The 24,011-nt window shown below is 39.6% G+C and overlaps 2 protein-coding genes across 3 annotated transcripts in view; one reads left to right on the top strand and one right to left on the bottom strand.

The window, feature by feature from the left end:
* The window catches only part of GYS2 (glycogen synthase 2), a 76,721-nt gene extending 66,223 nt beyond the window's left edge, over positions 1 to 10,498 (top strand). Inside the window, exons 13-16 of the mRNA XM_033222701.1 lie at positions 3,964 to 4,059; positions 6,077 to 6,240; positions 7,310 to 7,390; positions 9,486 to 10,498. Of these exons, the coding sequence (XP_033078592.1) occupies positions 3,964 to 4,059; positions 6,077 to 6,240; positions 7,310 to 7,390; positions 9,486 to 9,707 (563 nt within the window). The 3' untranslated portion in view covers positions 9,708 to 10,498. The remainder of the gene's footprint in view (positions 1 to 3,963; positions 4,060 to 6,076; positions 6,241 to 7,309; positions 7,391 to 9,485) is intronic.
* SPX (spexin hormone) lies at positions 10,023 to 20,135 on the bottom strand. Of its 2 annotated transcripts, XM_033222703.1 has the most exons (6): positions 19,936 to 20,135; positions 19,714 to 19,771; positions 19,141 to 19,203; positions 17,848 to 17,931; positions 15,443 to 15,497; positions 10,023 to 11,626 (listed from the first exon to the last, which is right to left on the bottom strand). In XM_033222703.1, exons 2-6 carry the CDS (start codon positions 19,733 to 19,735, stop codon positions 11,599 to 11,601), a joined length of 252 nt encoding a protein of 83 aa, XP_033078594.1. In that variant the 5' UTR covers positions 19,736 to 19,771; positions 19,936 to 20,135; the 3' UTR covers positions 10,023 to 11,598. The 2 variants fall into 2 exon arrangements, with proteins under 2 accessions (XP_033078594.1, XP_033078593.1); XM_033222702.1 differs by lacking the exon at positions 10,023 to 11,626 and having other exon boundaries at positions 13,689 to 15,497; positions 19,141 to 19,297; positions 19,936 to 20,091.
* Between the last annotated feature and the right edge of the window lie 3,876 nt (positions 20,136 to 24,011).

The following is a 24,011-nucleotide window of genomic DNA, read 5'->3' on the forward strand; positions in this document are numbered from 1 at the left end:
TTTAAAATTTAATGAATGTATTTAATATATAATAGGTAACACTGTCACATGGTTAGGGAAACAAATATAAAAAGTTGTACAGTGAAAAGTCTTTTTCACATTCGTGTGCCTCAAAATAAAAGGTACTAAGAGAGGCTAGCAATTCAGTAAGTATTGTCAACAATGACATCATTCCATTCAGAAACTCCTCCTTCTTCACCCTCCTTCATTATTTTATTTTATTTTTTAACAGATGGTAGATTCTCAGATTTACTATGTATTTTTCTTTTCTGAACCCAACTGGCATGGTTGTCATTAGCATCCAAAGTGATCCATTTGTATTTGTACTGAAATGTCTAATTAAAAGGGAAACAAATACTTTAAATACATGCCAATGCAAAGAATACAATAAGAACTTTTCCATCTCTTATTAATAATCAGAAATTTTTCTGCCCAATGTAAATAAAATTTCACTTGGCGATTTTATTATTATTTCTTTGAGACAGAGTCTCACTCTGTTGCCCAGGCTGGAGTGCAGTGGCATGATCTTGCCTCACTGCAACCTCTGCCTCCTGGGTTCAAGAGATTCTTGTGCCTCAGCCTCCTGAGTAGCTGGGATTACAGACACATGCCACCACGCCTGGCTAATTTTTGTGTTTTTTTTTTGTTTGTTTTGTTTTTGAGGTGGAGTCTCGCTCTGTCGCCCGGACTGGAGTGCAGTGGCCAGATCTCAGCTCACTGCAAGCTCCGTCTTCCGGGTTTACGCCATTCTCCTGCCTCAGCCTCCCGAGTAGCTGGGACTACAGGCGCCCGCCACCTCGCCCGGCTAGTTTTTGTATTTTTAGTAGAGACGGGGTTTCACCGTGTTAGCCAGGATGGTCTCGATCTCCTGACCTCGTGATCCGCCCGTCTCGGCCTCCCAAAGTGCTGGGATTACAGGCTTGAGCCCCCGCGCCCGGCCATTTTTGTGTTTTTGATAGAGACAGTTTTCATCATGTTGGCCAGGCTAGTCTCAAATTGCTGGCCTCAACTGATCCACCTGCCTCGGCTTCCCGAAGTGCTGGGATTATAGGCATGAGCCATCACTCCCGGCCTCTTCACTTGTGATTTTTAAAAAGTTCAGAAAACATTTTTATTTATAATTGAGATAATAAATGTTGCCTTTTGTATCTCAATGTTATGATTGATATAAAGCTCAAGTAAGGAGCAGCAGAGGCCAAGGTGAGGGGGAATAATAGGCTGAATTATGAAGAGGAAGAATTTTTTCTATTATTTGCATCTTTATCCTAGAATTAAAATACAGAATTTAAAATTCTACAAAAATAGGATCGAGTATTATTTACAGCAGGAACAACATGAGGGCTATGCGTGTTTGGTCATAAGGTCCTATTCTATTGTTCTAGCTTTCACCAAGCATAATTTGCCAGCAGCCATGAAAATTTTAAAATTTCTTGGGGAAAATAGACAAAGGATTGTCTTGAAACATGACAGAAAATATTTGTATATAACTCCTCCAAGTGTCTCTCTTGCAGATCTAAAAATGGCCTACTTTTGTGAAGGTGTTGTCTTCTTACTTATGAAATGTCCACATAAATATCACAAATTGCTTGCAATACACCATCTTTTGAGACACATAAAGCACACGTTTCACAGATGAACTTAACACTTTGTTTTTGACCTTGTTCTTATTATTTCTAGTAGAACAATTTACTATTGGAAGTATCATGAATAGAGAAGCATACAACCAAATGCATGAGTGACTGAGGCAATGTGGGAAGTCCTTTCTGTCGAGTCAAGAAAATGTAATAGAACTAACAGCCGACTGTCCACCGAAGTGTCATTTCATAAGACAAAGTTAAACTTAACAACCCAAAATGATAAAGGAGATATATCTAATGTTTTAAGATAAAGGCCAAAGAAGATGTTACAAAGGATATTATAAATAGACAAATAAGTGAGCTTGTGGAATAGTCCATAGTGAATGAGTCATGCTGTGATTTACATTAACCAAAAGGAGCTGGTCACTCTTCCCCAACCTATAGTTACAGAAAGAATGCAACTTCTGGTGATATACATTTAACATTAGCATATTAGATAACTCTCTATTATTTTTAGAATAATCTTTTTACGTGTTACTAGATCTAACTCACTCTAGAAAGTATTCAACAAAATGTGTTTTCAGAGAGCCAAATAAATATAAGGACCTACTTCATTAAATTAATTCAATGAACATATACTAAGCTTCATGGGTGCCTGGAATTTTACTGCATAGTGATTTGATGGCCATTTAGTAAACATTAAGGATCTGTGAACTTTCATGGCATTGTAGACAAAATTTTGTATACATATGTGTATAAGAATATTTCTCTTCATCATCCTCAGCAAACTAACACAGGAACAGAAAACCAAACACCTCACTTTCTCACTCATAAGTGGGAGTTGAACAATGAGAACACACGGACACAGGGAGGGGAACGTCACACACCGGGGCCTGTTGGATTGGGGGGCAAGGAGAGGGAGAGCATTAGGACAAATACGTAATGCATGCGGGGCTTAAGACCTAGATGATGGGTTGAGAGGTGCAGCAAACCACCATGGCACATGTATACCTATATAACAAACCTGCACGTTCAGCACATGTATCCCAGAACTTAAAGTAAAATTTTTTTAAAAAGAAAGTAAGAGATAGTCTCCAACTCCCAACTCCCAAAGAAGAGGGAGCTGAATCCAGGAGGAAGTCTGAGGAAATAAAATTATGTAAAAAGAAAAAAAAAAAAAAGAGAATATTTCTGGAAAGGAGTTCCAAAATGTTCATCAGACTCTCAAAAGGGCTGATGGTCCCCATCCCACTTTCCTCCTCTGCACCACCCGCCACTAAAATTAGAGAACCACAACTCCATGGCTATATAGCTAAACCAAGAGGAAACATTTGCAGAGCAAGAGATAAGGTTGCTGTCTAAATTGTATTACTGCATGGGTAATGGGAAGATCTTTTTTCCTCCATCACCACTCACCAACCAAGGGTAATTCCATTATCAAATATAAATTCCTAAAAATGCAGATATCCTTGAGACAAGAAAATTTTTTTTTTTTTTTTTTTTTTTTTTTTTGAGATGGAGTCTCGCTCTGTCACCCAAGCTGGAGTGCAGTGGCCAGATCTCAGCTCACTGCAAGCTCCGCCTCCCGGGTTCCCGCCATTCTCCTGCCTCAGCCTCCCGAGTAGCTGGGACTACAGGCGCCCGCCACCTCGCCCGGCTAGTTTTTTGTATTTTTTAGTAGAGACGGGGTTTCACCGTGTTAGCCAGGATGGTCTTGATCTCCTGACCTTGTGATCCGCCCGCCTCGGCCTCCCAAAGTGCTGGGATTACAGGCTTGAGCCACCGCGCCCGGCCTGAGACAAGAAAAATTTTGAAGACATATCAGTTATTTCCTGGGAAACAGATTTTGATTAAAAGGTGAGGGAGCAGCGAAAGAGATCATCCATTTATGGAGCTCCTGAGGCGGTGGAAGGAATATGTGCCAAGGGAGATTTAAATGGGGGAAGAAGCTGGTCACATCCAAAACATATTTAACCTACCCTATAAACTTGCCAAGTTCTTAGAAACACAGGCTAGAAAGAAGCAAAAAACAAAACCAGCTGGGATTGAAGGTGCAGTGGAGCCTGGCAGTTCTGCACAAGGGTTCTGCAGCCAGATACCTGACTTCAAATCCCAGCTATACCACGAACCCTGGCCTTGTGAAGGTGGGCGAGTTATTTCTCTGTGCCTCAATTTCTTCAGCTGTAAGATGGGGATAATGATGGCCCTACTTCACAGGGTTGCTGAGAGATTAAATAAGTGAATGAGACATGTAAAGAGTTTAGTGTTGTGCCTGACACAAAGTGAACATTGCTATTACCAGGAGGAGGGCCTTTTCCTCCTCTGAGTGCATACGAGGATTTAGGCGCTGGTCTGAAGCCGAGCTTTGGTCTATTTCCCCTGGCAGCTGAATGCACTGTGATGGGTATCCCCAGTGTGACCACGAACCTCTCCGGGTTTGGCTGTTTCATGCAGGAGCATGTGGCTGATCCTACTGCTTACGGTGAGCTTCTTCATCATTAACCCATCCTGGGGATTCGTGACCTCTAACCAAACAAAGCACAGGTTCTTTACAGAGCCTAACTCTAAAGTTATCCTGATAATTAAACTAATGTTTTTATATTTCTTGTTTAATTTAAAGTCAATTTAGGCTGGGCACAGTGGTTCATGTCTATAATCCCAGCACTTTGGGAGACCGAGGTGGGTGGATCACTTGAGGTCAGGGGTTTGAGACCAGCATGGCCAACATTGCAAAACCCCATCTCTACTAAAAACACACAAAAAATTAGCCAAGTCTGGCGGCTCACACTTGTAATTCCAGCTACTCCGGAGGCTGAGGCATGAGAATCACTTGAACCTGGTAGGTGGAGGAGGCAGTGAGCTGAGATCGTGCCACTGCACTCCTGCCTTGGTGACAGAGCCTCAGGCTGTCTCAAAAAAAAAAAAAAAAAAGTAGATTTATAAATAGATTTATGTCCTTTGCAGCAACATGGATGCAGCTGGAGGTCATTATCTTAAGTGAATTAATGCGGGAACAGATAACCAAATGCTGCATGTTCCCACTTATAAGTGGGAGCTAAGCATTGAATACACATAGACACAAAGATGGAAACAATAGACACCTGGGGACTGCTTGAGTGTGGAGTGGGGGAAGGGGGCATGGGTTGAAAGACTACCTACCAGGCACTATGTTAATCACCTGGGCGATGGGATCATTTGTACACCAAGACTCAGCAATACGAAATGTACGCATCTAACAAATATGCATGTGTTTCCCCTGAACCTAAACTAAAAGTGGAGAAAAAAAAAGTAGCTTTAAATGCGTGGTCCACAAGTAACATAAGAATGTTATTGGCCGGGCGCGGTGGCTCAAGCCTGTAATCCCAGCACTTTGGGAGGCCGAGACGGGCGGATCACGAGGTCAGGAGATCAAGACCATCCTGGCTAACACAGTGAAACCCCGTCTCTACTAAAAAATACAAAAAAAAAAAACTAGCCGGGCGAGGTGGCGGGCGCCTGTAGTCCCAGCTACTTGGGAGGCTGAGGCAGGAGAATGGCGTGAACCCGGGAGGCGGAGCTTGCAGTGAGCAGAGATCCGGCCACTGCACTCCAGCCTGGGCGGCAGAGCAAGACTCCGTCTCAAAAAAAAAAAAAAAAAAAAAGAATGTTATTAATATTAATATATTGCCCATAAGGCAAACTGCAAAAAGAATGCAAACCTTGGACAAACTTTGTTCTCTACCTTTTTTCCCCCTGAATTTTGATCCCTTCTACTGCCTAGAAGTGGTATTACAATAACTATGGTCTTAGAGTACATATATTGGTCATTAGATAGAGAGTACATATATTAGTATTATTATTATTGTTACTGTTATGATTTTAAAGGCCCATGCCAAGTTAGCAAAATTCACCTAAATTGTTTAAGTTAAGATGGTAAAATAATCTGCGTACCATTATCTGTCTGTTCATATTGATTAGAAGCAAGAAAAATTAGAATGGGATACATTCTCTGCCTATACATTGCCAATTCCCTGGATCTTTTTTTTTTTTGAAACATGGTCTCGCTCTGTTGCCCAGGCTGGAGAGCAGTGGCCTGATCCTGGCTCACTGTAGCATCCACATTTCTGGCTCAGGTAATCCTCCTGCCTTAGCCTCCCGAGTAGCTGGGGCTACAGGTGCACACCTGGGGAACCTAAAAGGCACAGATATCCAGGCCCTGCCCTGGAAATTCTGGTTAGTGAGCAACCACATGGAGGATCACTGATCCAGTGTATCCCTAGACTGCCAGGGTGTTTTTCAGCAAGATCCACTTTGTTGGCTGTATGTCAGTGATGGTTGTAAACCATTAGAAGGGAATTAGGGCCCTAGAAAAGAATAAAGTGGGGGTAATTCCTGAGTCAGGGGGAAGATAATGCATAGGTTTTTGATGGAATGGAACCAAAGAGTTAGTAAATCATAGGAGAACAAATGTTTAAGGTGAGTCCTGATTTTACTTGTGCTTTGGCTTTTGTGTTCTTCAGGTATTTACATCGTTGACAGGCGGTTCCGTTCTCCAGATGATTCTTGCAATCAGCTGACTCAGTTTCTTTATGGATTTTGCAAACAGTCACGCCGCCAAAGGATTATCCAGAGGAACAGAACTGAGAGGCTCTCAGATCTTCTGGATTGGAGATACTTAGGCAGAGTGAGCAAGTTTTGATAAACACAGCAGACCACTTAAAAAATTCCACTGGACTATAAACATGTTGATTCTAGTCATAATCTCTAAAGTTAACCAATACTATAACTGTTAAAACCTCAGTGTCTCCATGTACTTTTAAAAATTTAATGAGTTTACAAAGTCCTAAATCTATTTCTTCATGTTTAGTTTGAATCTATCCATAATAGCAAGTCCATCAGGATCTAGCACTAATCTTACTAGCTATTCCATTGTCAGTGCCTCACTTGATATGTTACTGGTATAAGGAAACGTTTTATGAAGTTGAAGAAAACATCAAGAGAAAAGTCCCTACTTTGTTTCTCTCTAGAGAAATATTGTGGTCATATTTCTCAACTGTAGTGAGTAATGGGAATAATATGGTTTTTCAAAATGATGAGTACAGGAAATACCTCCTCTCAATCATGCAATAGGTTTATAAACACCTGGATGCTCACATAGCTTAGCAGTGGTGATTTAATAATTAATTAATTGACTTTGCCTTCACATAATGTGTTTGTTTTCACAGTGCTGAACACTCTTGGCTGAATGATAGATGCTGCCATTTGCTGAGTATCTGCACACACAAATGCCAGTGCTCATTACAACCTGGATGATTAATTTTACTATCTCCATCTTGCAATGAAAATAGATACACTAGACTTTTAGAAGTGATGTGTCTTGCCTGAGGTCTGAAGCCAGATTTACACCCAATTTATCTGAATATTCAGGCCCTATCTTTTTTCCATGCCACACTGCTTCTCTGTGGAATGAAACCAGTGTTTTCAGTCACCTTAATGCTCAATTCAGAGCTCAGTATGACCAGTATGGGCGTTCTTCCCCGGCATTTTATAGTATTTCTTTGCCTATGGGTTGAAAAATAATAAAACTATAAACCATAATTTCTTTCCTGAGTCTCAAACTTAGAGTGCATAGATTCTGTCACTTTAAAAAATACATAGGTTTCAGAACTGGAGAATAAGGCCTTATTTAATAACTTGGTTATTGAGATATCTAAGGGTTTTTATTAATCTGTGATTTGGTTTTCTATCAATAGTATTACCAGCATGCCAGACACCTGACATTAAGCAGAGCTTTTCCAGATAAATTCCATGTGGAACTAACATCACCACCAACGGTAAATATTCAATGTATTGTTTGTTTTGAAAGCTATATTTCTTTTTATAAGTTTAAATAATACATTTAAATTTGGAAGTAGCTATGCACACAAGCTATGATACTTTTTCATAATGTTGAATCAAACCAAAGAAGAGAGAGAGGAACTCACAAATCAGATTGTCTTAAGGCTCTCAAGACAGTTGATTCATGTCATTGGAGAAGCATCTCTGAGTTAAAACTTTCTCTGCCTTAATGCTTGAAATGGTTCTGATGGACATTCATTCTTTGGGGAGTTGTTCAAAAACAAACTGGACTGCTTTAATCGAAAGTGAATTTGCTCTCCAAGAAAGTGTTTATATGGGTGACCACTTGGCAAGAGTGAAATAGAGTAAGTTCAGCACCCCCGCAGGAATTGAACTAGATGAGCATTTATGTTCCATTCAGCAATGCCCACCAGGGTGTCTTCTTCTAAAATCCAACTAGACATTTATGTTCATAAGACTGCTATAGGCCACATTTGTCATCAGATTCACTTAGCAGGGTAGAAGACAGGAGGTGCCGCTTGAAGCAGGGTAGCATCAGGCATTTCTCTTTAGTGGAATTAGTCCTTGCAGTAGTCTACACAGAGTGATTCAAGAGCTAAACATCTTTGGCCCCCTACACACTAGGTGACGGCTTAGGTGCAAGAAGATAAGACCCATACCATTGCAAATGAGATCACCTTAGCTAGTAGCTCCATGTCCCACAGGAGCCTCTATCTCATGTAAATCCCTGCAAACCAGCTTTCATGATCCCTGCAAGGAATATGCCCAATTACAAGTCATCATTCAGAGATTCCCAAAAACTCTGGCTCCTCATCAGGTATTTATAGGTTTTTTCAGTTCAGATATAGTTTCTCAATCAGGGGTCACTGTTACTATAAACAACTATCCCTAATAACATGACTTATATCTCACCTGTATCAGGTTTCCAGTGGAACAGATCTAGAAAGTTAACCTGAAGTAAAATTTGCCCATGAAAAAGGTGACAAGGTTTTCTTAAACGCTCAAGTTTCAAATTCTGACTTTCATGTTTATGATTCTAGCATTCAGAGTTGATTGCTTAGCTTATTCAGAGGTGGTCATTCTACTTAATGATAATTCAGCAATATTCATCCATTTATCTGTTTATCTACTTATTTATCCAGTTATTATATCTAATAAGCATTGAGCACCTACTTCAAGCTAGGTCTCAAGTGCAGAACTCAGTTCTTTTGTTGTATTGCTAACAGGTAAAGTATCTGAACCTTAAAATGACTGTACATGTATGACATGATAATAAAGTATAAAATAATTGAAATACAGAGTGACGAGCACTGTAACACTTTTATACATCTGTCTCCCCACTCAATCATATGCACTCCAATCATGTTTTTTCATCTGGTTTCTTTAGTGGCAATGTTGTGCCAGAAACATAATTGGTGCTCGGCATGTGTTTATCAAATAAGTTATCTCAGTATCTCAAGGAGAAGGGCAAATTAATGAAAGTCTAGTGGTATTTTCTCATTAACTGAAATAACAGCAACTGGTGGAATTGTAGGGTCAGTGAAGTGGCCTGACTTCCAGGATGCCTTCAAGTGGTGGCTGTCCATGGCATTTCCAGGGTACCCTCATTCCAAAGCTCTGTTGAGCAAAGTTGAGACTTAGAGACTAACAGTATCCGCAGTGTAAGATGGCAGTTGACATTAAAGTTTCTAGAGTCATCACAGACCTGGTACAAATCTTTGCTCTACCGTTTATGTGCTGTGTGATGTTGGGCAAGTTAGTTGACCCCTCTAACCCTCCATTTTCTTCTGTACTGAAAAAAACATATGTATCAGAGTGCTGTTAAAAGATGAGATGATAATAATATGTATATAACACCTGGCACATTTCAGTACTTAATAAAGAAAAGCTATATATTTAATGACTCCCTCTTGAGGTTGGTGGTATCAAAATCAAAATGAATCAAAGTTTAACAGCACCCAGACTGCAATAGATAACTACTTACAAAATTGATGGTTGATGCATAGTATTTACATCATTGAAAGCCAATACATTGTTATGATGTTTATGTCTTATTTTTGTCTTTGGCAGACAGAAGGATTTAAATATCCCAGGCCTTCCTCAGTACCACCTTCTCCTTCAGGGTCTCAGGCCTCCAGTCCTCAGAGCAGTGATGTGGAAGATGAAGTGGAGGATGAGAGATACGATGAGGAAAAGGAGGCTGAAAGGGATAGGTTAAATATCAAGTCACCATTTGCACTGAGCCACGTTCCTCATGGGAAGAAAAAGCTGCATGGTGAATATAAGAACTGAATTCTACATGTGCTAAGAAGAGCTAATTTTAAAAAGCAAAGTAAGACTAATTATTTAAAATAAAAATGCCACACATTTCATTTTCTCCTTCTAAGTCTTACAATGGAATTTATTATCTGCCTAAAAAGTGGAAGAAATTGAGTGAATGACAATTTCATAATTTAGAATAAGATCCAAGCTATTTTCCCCAACTCTTGTTTCCCCCATAAAAGTTAGGCATGAGGAGGAGCACTCATTAAAGGCAGAAGATGGAAAAGTGTTTTTAAAATGGTGAATTTAAGTGGTAAGGATTTTTCTCTTTTTAAAATTTTTTTATTTTTAAATTATCACCATAATCCTTTGCTTACTATTTATGCAGCTTCTCTACCCCACCACACAAATTTCCCATTTCCCCCCTGAAAACCTTGATCTTACCCATGAATGTGCACTACCTACATATTTTAAATAGCTAGATTTTTACTGATTATTTTCATTTTTCACATGCATCAGAACCATGATATTTATGTAGTTTTGCAGAGACAAAATCCATGTGTGAACAGCTATCCTAAGTTCATATTTTGATGCATATTAATGCACATTTATGTCACTTTTGAACTCTAGAATTTATGTTGTAATTAATGGAAGATATTACCATGTGAATGGAAGATATTGCCATGTGCATGGTACCAACATCTTACTGTAACGTTTTTCTGTTGTTTAAATAGACAGACTTTTAAAAAATTTGGTCAATCTTCATAGATGATAAGTTGTTAAATCCAAGTAAATAAATGCATTAATATTTAATAGCTTAACTTTCACTGATAATGCCTTGTTTAAAAATTGTTTAGACATTCGAATAACATGTGGGGAGCAGCTGTTATGAATAATCCCTACAGAAGCTATCTTTCTAAAACTAGTTAGAATAGAACATCTATTCAGTTGTAATAACAACAATGTCTCTTAACATATTCTGTAATGTGCACAGAGTCATAGTTGAACGATTATTAATTCAGCAGATTTATGTTTTAAGTATAATTAAGTCTAAATTGGCAACAAAACAAAAACAAAAATCACACTCTTGGATGGCTTTTTTTCATAACTAAGTAGTTATTCACTGTGAGTTCCATTTAACTCACAGTGACTTCCTTTATTGACATATCAATTTGTCTTCTGAAGAGGCTCTAAAAAAGTTTTGGTCTTCTCAGAGATGGATTATTGATGACAAAAATGGAAGAGAAGCAATGACAAGGTGTCAGATGGTTCAAGACCATTGGAAAACTGTAATTCCGCCCTCCTATTGCTCCATTAGCTAGAAAAAAGTAGAAGACTGTTGGATACAAGCAGCAAATCAGACCAAAATGGAAGATGGCTGGAAATTTACTTTACTTAGATGTCCAGAAAGAAGAGAAGTAATTGACCTAAAATCCAACCTTTGACACATGACCTGTGGATGCCAATTAACCCAGCATCTGCAGAGAAGTTTGAAATGCTCTGTACTGGAGAGTAGAAAAAATATGAGATGGACTTATATTATAGGCTCATTCGCTGAAGTACCAGGAAGATCTTGTGATAAACGAGGGTTCACTGTTACAATAACCACGAAAATGTATCCCTAGTAAAGTAGCGTACAGTGTCTATTCAGATGATATTCTTGATTGGTAACTGGTTGTTCAACTATTATTGAAAACATGCCTACACAGTAAAATACCTGAAGATGTAAGTGCTTTTTGTTCAATGAAATAATAATTTGATGATAATAAGTGTGTACAAATGATAAGGCACATGGAATTTAGCTGACTTGCAAACACCTGGCTTTGACAGCATGTGTAGGAATCACCTTCTATCCTGTACTTGGTCCCCTATTCAGACAGCTGCTGCCAGGTGACTCCATCCCTCCACTCTAGTCATTTCTTCATCCTTTTCCCCAAGACCGACAAAAGCTGGTGAGGAGAAGCAAATAAGATTGTTAGCAGATGGCTCTGTGTCTAGTACAGTGCCTTGTACATAATCGTTGCATAAATAAAAGGTCTTACTTGGAGACACAGAGGTTCAAAAAATTGTTGCTTTTAAAGAATGTATGTATTCATAAGTTGAAGGACAAGAACTATAGAAAAAATGTGTGGTATCTGATCAGCTGAGAGCAAGACTCTTTTTATGGATTGTACCACCTGCTACAGTTTGAATGTTTGTGCGACCCCAAATTCATATATAGGTGCTCCTCAACTTACAATGGGGTTACGTTTGGATAAACCCACTGATACTGTCTTTTCTTTCTTTCTTTCTTTCTTTCTTTCTTTCTTTCTTTCTTTCTTTCCTTCCTTCCTTCCTTCCTTCCTTCCTTCCTTCCTTCCTTCCTTCTTCTTTCTTTCTTTCTTTCTTTCTTTCTTTCTTTCGTTCTTCTTTCTTTCTTTTTTTTTTTTTTTGACAGTCTTGCTCTGTCATCCAGGCTGGAGTGCAGTGGTGTGATCTCGGCTCACTGCAACCTCCACCTCCCAGGCTCAAGCAATTCTTATACTGCAGCCTCCCAAGTAGCTTGGACCACAGGCATGTGCCACCGCACCTGGCTAATTTTTGTATTTTCTTTTTAGTAGAGACAGGGTGTTGGCATATTGGCCAGGCTGGTCTTTGAACTTCTGGCCTCAAGTGATCCGCCCACCTTAGCCTCCGGAAGTGCTGGGATTACAGGCGTGAGCCACCATGCCTGGCCAACCCTCTGATATTTTTAGTTTATAATGGGCCTATCAGAATATAAATCCATGGTAAGTCAAGGAGTGTACTGAGTGTGTGTTGCTTTCATCCCATCATAAAGTTGAAACATCATAAATTGAACCATTATAAATTGGGCCCATCTGTATTGAAATCCTAATCCCCAATGTGATGATATTCACAAAGGAGGCAGAGCCTTTGGGAAGGGAATGGATCATGTGGGCAGAGCCCTCATCAATAGGATTACTGCCCTTATAAAAGGGGCTCCAGAGAGCTGCCTTGTCCTTTCCACCACATGAGGACACAGCAAGAAAGTGCCATCTATGAGAAATGGGCTTTCTACCAGACACTAATTGTGTTGACACCTTGATCTTGAACTTCTCAGGCTCCAGAATTGTGAGAAATAAATTTCTGTTGTTTATAAGTCACACAGTTTGCAGTATTTTGTTTTAGCAGCCTGAACTGATCAAGACACTACTGTCCCTTCCGTGGTAAGGGTTAGAGTGAACAGAACTGCTACAGTTTACATATGCAAATGAGAACATAAATGTTGCAGGTGTTATACTAATAGTTTTCCAGGGTACAAGAAAGACTCACGAGAGGGACTGATCAAGTCTACTTAGGGAGGTCCAAAGAGTCTTCATTGAATGATCCCAAATGTCTATGAGTAATATGGATGATAAAATGGCCCATTTCACACAGTGTTTGTGAGGATTAAATCATATTAAAAATGAGCTCTTTCTAAAGGAATTTACAGTCCAGTATGAAGAGACTGAACAGAATGAAGTTACATTCCCAACTTCCCTTTCTTTGTGGTCAAGATAAAATAATGTAATTCAAGGTTGATAAGATAACACATTTTCATTTATCATAACCAGTTAAAGAAAGAAGAAATGCAAGCTGGAGGATAATCTGAACAAGCCAGGGCCACTTCACCTTCTTCTCTCCTCTCTTAGGAGCACAATGATGGTATTGGGGGAGAGAAGGCAACTACTGGAAAACAAAGAATAATTAAGAGCCCAGGATGGAGGCCAGATAGCCGACGTAGGCTATAGAGGCAAAAAAGGGAAGGGCAATGAGAATTGTGCAGAAAGTGACTGAAAGCCCTGCCTGCAGATCGAGGTATTCTCGTGCATGTATCCATGTTGAAGGCAGAAAATTTCCAATTTTAAAACACAAGCCATATAATGTGAAGGTTTTCTGATCTATGATCACTTGTTCATTTCAGTTTTTTAAAAATCTAGAAATAAATAGAATGTAGACACCGTAAGAGAGTTGAAAAGTTATAGAAAATTAGGAAGAGGGACTTTTAAATTAATCAGCATATTTGTACCTAAGAACATCCAAGGAATTTGAGTACTTAGAATACTTGGAGCTATATTTTAACAGCTATTGATCATCGAGACAGCTTTTAAAACAATGATTAGTATGACATTTTTGAGATTGTTCTGGTTAGTTGTGGGAAGAATTATTTCATAAGATAGATGTTAAAAGTGTTCTTTGAATACACATACTATTTCAATAGTCAATATGTACAAGTTTATGGCTGATGGGTAAATAATTTTTAATGTGCCACCCCTCCTAATGGTGAAGTGGTTAGGACTCTGTATAAATAAAAAACAATGATTTCGGAAACAATTTTTGATAACTTGGATATAAGCACTGCCTAGTAAGTCTACTTTCAAATCAAGTCATAATTAATGACAGGTGCCTATTATAATGCCATACAGATATTTTAATGCTCACAAGTTATTTTTTGACAGAGATCAACATTACATTAACTTGAATTTAGTTTCATTATTAAATCATGAAACAAGATACAGATAAATCTTATAAGCAGAGTTCTGATGACTTAACACAGTTAAATTGCAATTCCAAGTTACAGAGATATTCACCTAAAGATATTCTTGAGCTACTAAATAATGGTAAATACTGATGACGATAAGAATTAACAATGCTTTCCACTTATGACATTTGTCAATAACAACTCTGATTAGGTAAAAAAAAACATGATGGTCATATTATAATTCTAAATAAATACATTATTATGTTTGCCACAGGAGTATGTGTGTATGCGTGTGTGTATATGTGTGCATGGGTGTATTCAGATAGTACTGAACTCAAGTTGGCTTTTAAAAAGGAGAAGATCAGGCATATTACTGTGCACTTATGTTATCAGAGTGATTTCTGTAATGCTATGATGTCAAATAAAACCTAGAGTCTAGTCAATTAGAGTAAGCTTAGTACTTGAATCTGTTGAGTCTGTTTGGTCATGGAAAATGAGTTACCTCTAACAAAACTGGCTTGTTCCCTTCTTCCAATACATAAACAACAGAGTGTGTCTCCATCTGCTTATTTCCCAGTAACTTTTAGATCCATGTTTCTAAACTGAATGCAAGGTAATTCCCAAAGAGCACAAAGGGAGCTCCAAGCTCTAGATCTTTGGCAAACCTTCTACCTCAATGACTGTCTCCTCTCAGCAACCACACTGAAGTGTTCCTGTCACAGGGCTTCTCCCCAGTCATCCAATTTATCTTCTTAATTGATCACTCCTGGATGAGTTATAGAGAGTCATACTCTCCTATTTCCCATCCTGCCATGCTTCTTGCCTTCCTCCCACCTCCTTGGGGATGGGATGAAAGGAAAACAGAGGAGAATTTCTGTTGATTGAAAACAAAATGCAAGTGGGTAACAAAATGAAAACAACAACAACAACAACAACTAAGATCAAGACAGGTACTGGCTATAATTAAAAGGAAAGTACACTTTAGTCTTCAACCTTATAATTATAAATATTCTAAGAAACTCAAGAGTAAGACACAAGGTGATCTAAAAACATTTTTGGTCACCTAAACAGGACCTGAAGCAATGAAAGAAGATGATGTTCTCAGCTAAGCATGTATATATATTTTGTTTCTGAAAGAATAAAACTATCTGTGTGTGTTCTTAAGATTACAAATGGAATAAAAAGGTCCAAAGGTTTTATACACATGGTTCATGTTTTCAAAGAGAATAGAACTATAATTAAACACAGTCTAGTATATTTTCACCAGTTAAGCAGACTATCTTCCAGGAATCTGGTCTGATGAAAGTTTTTTTCTTCATCTGTAAGAAAAAAATGTTTAAAATAAATATACACTCTGTGTTTTAATAGAGGAAAAGGTAAGACAAAGAGAATCTCAGGAAATAAACACTTAGCCTTCTAAGCTATGTTAACTCATGGACTCTGCTACTAAAAATGTAAACAGTATGGGTTTTGATTTGTTCAGTTTAAAATCTTTTCTTCTCAGCTTGGGACACATTGGGGAATTCATATTTTACATCTGAACCTCTATAATGACTGAAACTACAGTATGGTATGTCTGGTAAAAATCTCCAAGAGCCATGTGTCTTGGTCTCACAAATTGACTTATGTCTAAAATATCCACCATTAAAATAATTAATTTGCATCAAAGGACTGTCTCTATATTTCCTGTTAAAATGGATCTTACTCAGGAAAGATGACATGGGAACACATTTGCAAATGTTCTTTTATTAGGGGAGCTAGAGTTCTGGGGAGGAAATGAGACAAAAAGAAGAGGCACTCGTTCGGCTGTGTGGGATCGCGAAACTTGAGAGCATGAGTTATCACATCTGAGGTGGGGATACTTGAAGAGTTAGACAACAGCAGGTTCCTGGGACTCTAAAAATAGGATAGAATGACTAAAGGTTACAATAAGGTAGGGAGAAGGAGTGGCCAGGGGCAAAGTGCATCTAATTTCTTCTAAGATCACCTTTCAGTTAGTTGCAATATAATTTGAATGTTTGGGTTACATCTTAACCTGAATTTCTAGCACACTTTAAACCATTGCAGAAAATGGGTTTCTCTTTAAAGGGAAGGAAGAAAACAAAACAAAACAAAACAAAACAAAGCAAAACCAGAACTGCATCCCTATATAAATTCCACTGAAACCATAATTCGCTAAATAAGAGCTTTCTAAATAATATTGAGAGAGCATAGAATAAAAATACTAAAGAAGACTAGTGATTTATTTATCATATGGGAATCAACAACTTTTCTATAAATTTAGACTAATACATTTAGACTAATAAAATTAGTTATTTCATCTTCAGAGACAATCCACTTAGAAAACTTCAATAATTAAAAAAATAGATATTTGTTTTCCAAAAAAGACTTGAGATGGGGACCTTATAATCACATCCTTTCCTCAAATTGCTAATGAAGATACCTCTCCTCTTTAAAATTAGCTCTCTCTTGTCCATTATAGGTCACTTTCCTTTCTGCTCTGCACATCTTCCCAACGATCAAATCTAAAACGTCACTATCTACCAATCTCCATCAGAGCTCTTTTCATACTGACTTCAAAAATCGCTGGGTTTTAAACAGCTTGGATATAGCATCCTCTACCCATTATTCAACTATTTCACAACTTTTCACTGCTAGAGTTCTGAGAGTCATGCCAGCTCTCCAGAGCCTCAGACCTGCTTGCTCTAAACTTTGCAGTTTACTTTCTTGTATCACATTCTGTAAACAAGGTTTCAGATATGGCATAGCAGCAGCAAGCTGTGCCACTGGGCAGGAGGTGTGGGGAAGTCCAGTGACACACTGTTTAATGTCCCCTGAGTTCTGTATTCTTACTAAACATTCTGCTATAGTAACCATTCTTATAGTTTCCATCCTTAGAAAGTTTCAAGAGGAGAGTGATCAGTAGCATCAACTACCGAATGAATTCTGGGATACTCTCTTATTCTGATTTTTCTCATCTTTCTCCTTGCTCCTTTTAATGTCCCTTCACTGGTACTATTTTCCCCATTTCCCTTGATTTTTGGGTGTTTTATTGTCTTCCCTTTTCCCACTACATCTAAGCCCTAGAAGGCATCTCCATTCTCACGATTTCAACTTTTATTAACTGGCTCTGAAGTTCCAGTTGTTTTCAAACCTGACCAATCATCAGAATAATGTGGGCCGGGCGCGGTGGCTCAAGCTTGTAATCCCAGCACTTTGGGAGGCCGAGACGGGCGGATCACGAGGTCAGGAGATCGAGACCATCCTGGCTAACATGGTGAAACCCCGTCTCTACTAAAAAATACAAAAAACTAGCCGGGAGAGGTGGCAGGCGCCTGTAGTCCCAGCTACTCGGGAGGCTGAGGCAGGAGAATGGCGTAAACCTGGGAGGCGGAGCTTGCAGTGAGCTGAGATCCGGCCACTGCACTCCAGCCTGGGCGACAGAGCGAGACTCCGTCTCAAAAAAAAAAAAAAAAAAAAAAAAAAAGAATAATGTGGAAGAATTGCTTAAGGACAGAGATTCTTGGGCCTCACTCAAGCAGCACAGAATTGAATCTCTGGGCCTAAGGCCAAGAAATTCTGGGAGAGGAGTGTTGCACTCAACACAGAATCCCAAAAGTAAGCAAAGCTGTTCTGTTAGGCAGGTGAAATAGGTCAGTATGTTAGTACCTTCTGGTGATTTCTGAAGGGACGCCAGTAAGATGGTTGCTGCCTCTGGAATAGGTAGTAGTCGGGGATTTGGGCTTCGTTTTTCTGGAGAAACAAAAATGTATACAGATTCTGTTAGCATTTATATATTCATGTAGATAAGTCCTATTCTAACATGCAGCAATACTAGAAAACCCTCTATGAAATAGATTTTGAGCCCTCAACAAAGGACTACTTACACAGAAGACTAATTTTTTATAAATGGAAACATGTCACACTTGCCTTGGAAATGACTTACAATTGGTTATGTCAAGTTTACAAACAGGGTATGGAAGAGAATTTTAAACTATACGCCAAAGAGAAGTTTAGATAATAATTTACCTTTTCGGCCAAGTATAAAGTAATTATTTGACTGAAGGAGTATCTGCTAAGAATTCAAAGTTATTTCAAATCTAAGCTGAAAAAAGACAAATTGTTCTGATTCAGCACCAAACGTGATTTCTAATTTGGGGCAACTGAAATTGAGAAACAAATCTTACCCTCATAAGATAAATAAGCTCAATTACACAGCATGTTTGAAGAGCCTAAACAAAAATGTAAGCACCTACTATGTGTTCAACAGCGGTGTTTGGTATTTTTCCAAGTAAGTATACTTTTTAATTTTAGCATTTCAATCTTTACAATTTTATCGAATTGTACTGTTATTTTTTAAAACAATACGACGGAAAGGTTTAGCATGAAGAAGAATAGTCCCATCCTTAACTGCCCGCATGTTACTCTTTTGATTTTGAACCTTTGATAGTTCTTTCTAGTAAAACAGAAGCATACATTTGAAGTTCCTAGTAAGTTCCTTTTTTAGTACTAACAGCGTTTAAGAGGAGGCTGAGTAAAGTTCATGCATAAACACGCAGATACATTTCTAGAAGCATTTGTATAGTTCTTCCAATCTCGCCTTACCCCTCTGAGCTGAACCTCAGGCCCTGACTCCCTGGCGACCTCTGCACACCCTGGCGGCCAGAGGGTTGGCTGAACAGCCTCAAGCCAATAAAGCTTGGGGAGCCGCAGCGCCAGCCTCGGCCGCCCTTGCCAGCATTGGCGCTGGCTGGACGCGCGAGCTCCCAGCTCCGGTGCTCGGCCTCCAGCCGCTGCTGCTAACCTGGGCTGCCCTTGGGCCGACTATATCTGAGGGCGCATCAGGGCCGCGTCTTTCCGGTGAGGAGAAGCTTTCTGTAGGCACCACCGCGGAGCAAGCCCTGCCCGCCCCATCCTATTTCAAAAGCGCAGGACTAGCGCCCTGACACCTTGGTCACTCACCCGGCAGTGGCCGATCGGAGAGGTCCTTCCTCCGGCTCTGGTCGGAGATGAAGCGGCGACCCTCTGCAAAAGCGAGACCCGGGGCTCAGCGCCCGCCCGGCCCGGGACAACCCGGGCTTAAACCTCAGCTCCTCCCGGCACAGCGCAGTCCCCGGGCCTGGGGAGGAGGCAGGTTGCTCCAGGTTAGGGTCGCGAGGGGCTGCCGAGTTTCCAGCGCTCCCAGCGCAACGCCGGGGTGAGCCAGGCGCCCTGGAGACCTGGAGCAAAGCCCCGCGCCTGACCGGACGCCGGGTTAGTGCGGTATTTCCCAAGCAACCCCAGAGTTCCCGTTTGGACCAAGACAAGCAACTCTCCAGTTTTGGATGGAGAATTTCTAATAAGGATGGAGGATTTCCAATAATCAGGGACTCTTCCCCTCTCCCACCCCTCCCTCAACTACTGTTCTCTTTGATGGCCTCGATGATTTAAGGGAATAAACTCGACATTATTCTCTCTCCATAACTCTCCATCTATGTATTCATGACTCCTAAGGGTCTTCCATTATTGTAGGAAGAGCAAAATATTTGAACTTACGTGCCCCTTTCAGGTAGAGCATAGCTTGAGGAGTCCAGTTCCTTCTCTCCAACGGTCTCTATAATCCAGGAGAAGGGAAGAGTCGTTAATAAAACATTGCAGCTCGGTCCTCTATTACAGGAAAATAAAAAAGAAGATAATAAAATAAGAAGGAAGAAAGAAAGAGCAGAGTGGACACAGAGTGCTCATTTAAAAAAAAATTTTTATTTTGCATTTGATTACCTGCGGAGCGCAGCTGGAGTTTCCCAGGAAAAAAAGCACTAGGAAAAGAGCCAAGATTGTTGCTGCCAGACTTCTGAGTACCTGTATAAAGCGATCAACCAGAAAGGGTCATTTCTGTGCCAATAGGATCTTCTGCTTCCTTCCTTGACGCCTGGACAGTTGCAAACCCCTTACTTCTCGCAATATTCTGTTTTAAAACTCAGTTTTCTGGAGGTGTTTCCCTTCTACCTTCTAGTTAATTCACAGAGTTCACTTGAAAAAACGTATTTAAACACATATTATTCGTATTACTTCACCCAAATGAAGAATAAGACATGAATTATTTTCTTAGTAAAATCAAATGATTCTGTTATTCTAAAGGCATATCTTCAAATATCCTTTAAACTCTAAAATGCTTATTAAACATGAAATAGGCAAAAATGCTATAAAGCGTTTTAAAAAACAGCTAAGAAGTCTCAAGTGAATAAAGTCTTTACTTACCTTCATGTTCTGCGTCTTTTCAGAACCCTGAAATTACTATAACTTTACCTGTGAGTTTTCCACTCTTGCTCTGAAACTGGAGCTTTTAAAATTTTGGTGTTAAGGACCCCTCCCCATGTGGAGTATGTTTGGGAGTCCACAGGGACATCTTGTCAGTCTTCAAGCAAGATTGAGAATCTGATGACTCCTCCAGGGAGCTTCATTGCAGGAAGTAGAGGAATGATTGATGAGCAGAAATTATTTGTTTAAATACTGATTGCATCACCCAGGAGACATTCAGAATGTGTCAGCATCATTGCCCTTGCTTTTCCTACTAGCTGCCCAAAGTAGTGTGTTATTATTATTATTAATAAAAACAATCGATAGTCCAAGGCAGAATCAAAAGTGAAAGAATAAGTAAGAAAACTCGTCTTGGGTAACTAGCTATCAGTCTATCACTGATGGCTCAAGATGTATGAAAAGGTCTCGGAATCTCAATGGAATTTGACATCAGTCATTCACTTAATTATCAATTATTTCTGTTGTTTAGCAAATATTTATTGAGTGCCTACTATGAGACACACAATCTTTTTATTTCAAGGGACACAGCCATGCACTGAAAAGACATGGTCTGTTCTTTGATCAAAGTTACCTGCTAGTTAAGGTACACAGTAAACTGATGAATAGATAAATAAGACACAGTAGTTACCCCTTAATCATAGGTGTGTGTTTGTGTGTGTGTGTGTGTGTGGCGGGGGGCATGTTTCAAGACCCACAGTGGATGCCTGAAACCACTGACATGTATATGCCTTATGTATGCTATGCTTTTTTCTGTTTTAATCTGTTCACCAAGATGGCTACTAATTGATTAATAGGAGAGTGGTGTTTACATATGGACATGCTGGACAAAAAGATGGTTCGTGGCTTGGGTGAGCTGGAGCTGGACAGTGAAAGATTTCAACACCCTGCTCAGATTTAAAACTCACAGTTTAAAACTTATGAATTCTGGAATTTCCCATTTAGTATTTTCAGACTGTAGTTGACCATGGGTAACTGAAACCATGGAAAGTGAAACCACAGATAAGCAGGGACTACTGTAACTACAGAATGTTTTAAATCGTTAAGTAAAAGTAAGCAAGGTGAGGTGATAGGATAAGTGGTGGGCTACTTTAGGGAAAGTTAAAAACAGAGGGTAGTCTTGAAGGATAAGGTGAAGTAATGGGAAAAGCTGGGGCAGAAATTAGTATTCCAGGCATTCTCAATAGGAGAAAGAAAAGCAAAATATATGGACAGCAAAGAGTATGTCTTGCTTGGGGACTAGGAAAGAGGCCAATGTAGGCAGAGTTGTGTGGGTGATAGGGGAGCTGCTTTGAAATGAGATTGGATGGCCGGGCGCGGTGGCTCAAGCCTGTAATCCCAGCACTTTGGGAGGCCGAGGCGGGCGGATCACGAGGTCAGGAGATCGAGACCCTCCTGGCTAACACGGTGAAACCCCGTCTCTACTAAAAAAAAAAAATACAAAAAACTAGCCGGGCGCGGTGGCGGGCGCCTGTAGTCCCAGCTACTCGGAGGCTGAGGCAGGAGAATGGCGGGAACCCGGGAGGCGGAGCTTGCAGTGAGCCGAGATCGCGCCACTGCACTCCAGCCTGGGCGACACAGCGAGACTCCGTCTCAAAAAAAAAAAAAAAAAAAGAAATGAGATTGGAGAAGAAGAAATGGGCTAGTTGATGTGGAAATATGATTAGAAGCAAAAGATGATGATGGCTTACACTGGGATGGTACACACAGGGAAAGAAGAGCTGTAAATGAATTTGGAATACATGTTGTGGAGGTAGAAAATATAGAACTTGTATATAAAAGGGATTTGAGAGTGTGAGAAAAATAAATCAAGGATGATTCTTAGGTTTATGGATAAAACTGTGGGTAAATTACGATGTAATTTACTGAAATTAAGCCAGTTAAGAGGGGGAAATTAACACTTGCCATATAGGCATATTAAAATTAAAATGTATATTAAAAATATCCAAGTACAAGTACAAAATAGGAGATTGGAAATACAAAACTCGATAGAGGTCAGTAAAGAGGTCACCAGCCTACAGATTTTTTGGGAGGAGGGGGGCAGAAGTGACTAATTTAAGAATTTTAAGAATTCTATGAATTTTAAAACCAGTAAAGGGATGAGATTAAACACAACACTTAGGGAGTGAATGGGACTAAAGAAGAGGAGCAGGAAAAAAAAAAAAAAAAAAAAAAGAGGAGCAGGGACAGAGCTATGGAAACAAATGCACAGAGAATGAACAGAGGAAGAGCCAGAAAAGGAGGTTGAGGTAGAGTCAGAAAGAAAGAAATTCCAGGGGACCCTGATGCTATGGAAGCCAAGTGAAGATCCAGTAGTATTGGGAGGTCAAGCAACATGAGCTCCAAGAAATATCCACTGGATTAGGAATATGATGCTTTTGAGGATAGAAGCAAGATTGGAGTCGGTTGAATAGTGAATAAGATATGATAAATTAAAGCCAAGAATAAACCATCTCTTTAAGAGATGTCATGAAAGAGGGAAAAGAAAAAACGAGAAATATTTTTTTTTACTGTTATTATTAGTGTCATTGTTATTTGAAAGAAAAGGTCTCACTATGTTGCTTAGGCTGGGCTGAAACTCCTGACCTCAAGTAGTCCTCCCACTTCAGCCTCCCAAACCTCTGGGATTATAGGCACCCTTGGCCTGTGACATATTTTTTTTTTTCTTTTTTAAAGATAAGATAGAAGATTTGTTATACTTTTTGGGCTTAAGGTAACATCTGAAACCTCTCCTTTCTAGGCAATTCCTAAAATTACCTGAATTACGAATTGTGAAATTATGAATCTTGTTGGGAGGCAGAGTGTTTCTTCTATTGTACAAACTGAAAATGCCAGATAGTCACTTTTCTCGCCTCCCTATCAGGGAGAATGTGGGCATATGACATGGGCTTCACCAATCAGATGAGCATGCTCAGATGGAGAATCTCATGCCTGGATGGAAGAAGTGCTCGGGTGAAGTGGGGGTTGTAGTAATATTGAGTTTCTGGAGTAGTCTTAGCTACAGTGCTAGTGGCAAGTTCCAGCATCCAGTGCTCCAGCAGTGGTGATGCCAGCTGCAGTGTCCTTTTAATAAAATCTTTGTTTTGCCCAAATCAGCCATGTTTGTTGGTTTCTGTTGATGTGACAACTAAGAAACCATTTGTAAGACATGTATGTTGATGGGGATGATCAGTAGGGAAGGAGAAATACATGATGTAGAAGAAAGGGAAGATAATAGCAAAAGGAAATTCTTAGAAGGCAAGAGGATTCAAAATGTATCAATATTCAGTTAAAAGATCTGTATACACAGACAGATATTGAACAAGGACCTGAGTATCCACCACATACTAAGTTACCATGAAAGAAAGAGGTGGTCACTGTCTTAGTCCATTCAGGCTGCTATAGCAAAATGCAACAAACTGGGTAGCTTATAGACAAAGGAAATTCCTTACTCAAGGAAGTCCAAGATCAAAGTCCAGCCAGCATGGTTGGGTTCTGGTGAGGGCCCTTTTCTGGGCTGCAGACTGTTGTCTTCTCTGCTGTGTTCTTATATGGGTGGG

The sequence above is a fragment of the Trachypithecus francoisi genome, unplaced genomic scaffold (assembly GCF_009764315.1).
Source record: "Trachypithecus francoisi isolate TF-2019V2 unplaced genomic scaffold, Tfra_2.0 Lachesis_group11, whole genome shotgun sequence".
Classification (NCBI taxonomy): domain Eukaryota; kingdom Metazoa; phylum Chordata; class Mammalia; order Primates; family Cercopithecidae; genus Trachypithecus; species Trachypithecus francoisi.

Bases quoted from the DNA above. Each gene is read 5' to 3' on its own strand.
- SPX (XM_033222702.1), bottom strand. From the start codon at position 19,735: ATGCTCTACCTGAAAGGGGCAC. The intron at 19,298-19,713 runs GTAAGTTCAAAT...CCTCCTCCCCAG, and splicing joins GCTCTACCTGAAAGGGGCAC to GCCCGGGGACTGCGCTGTGC. The intron at 17,932-19,140 runs GTGAGTGACCAA...TTGTTTCTCCAG, and splicing joins CTCCGATCGGCCACTGCCGG to AAAAACGAAGCCCAAATCCC.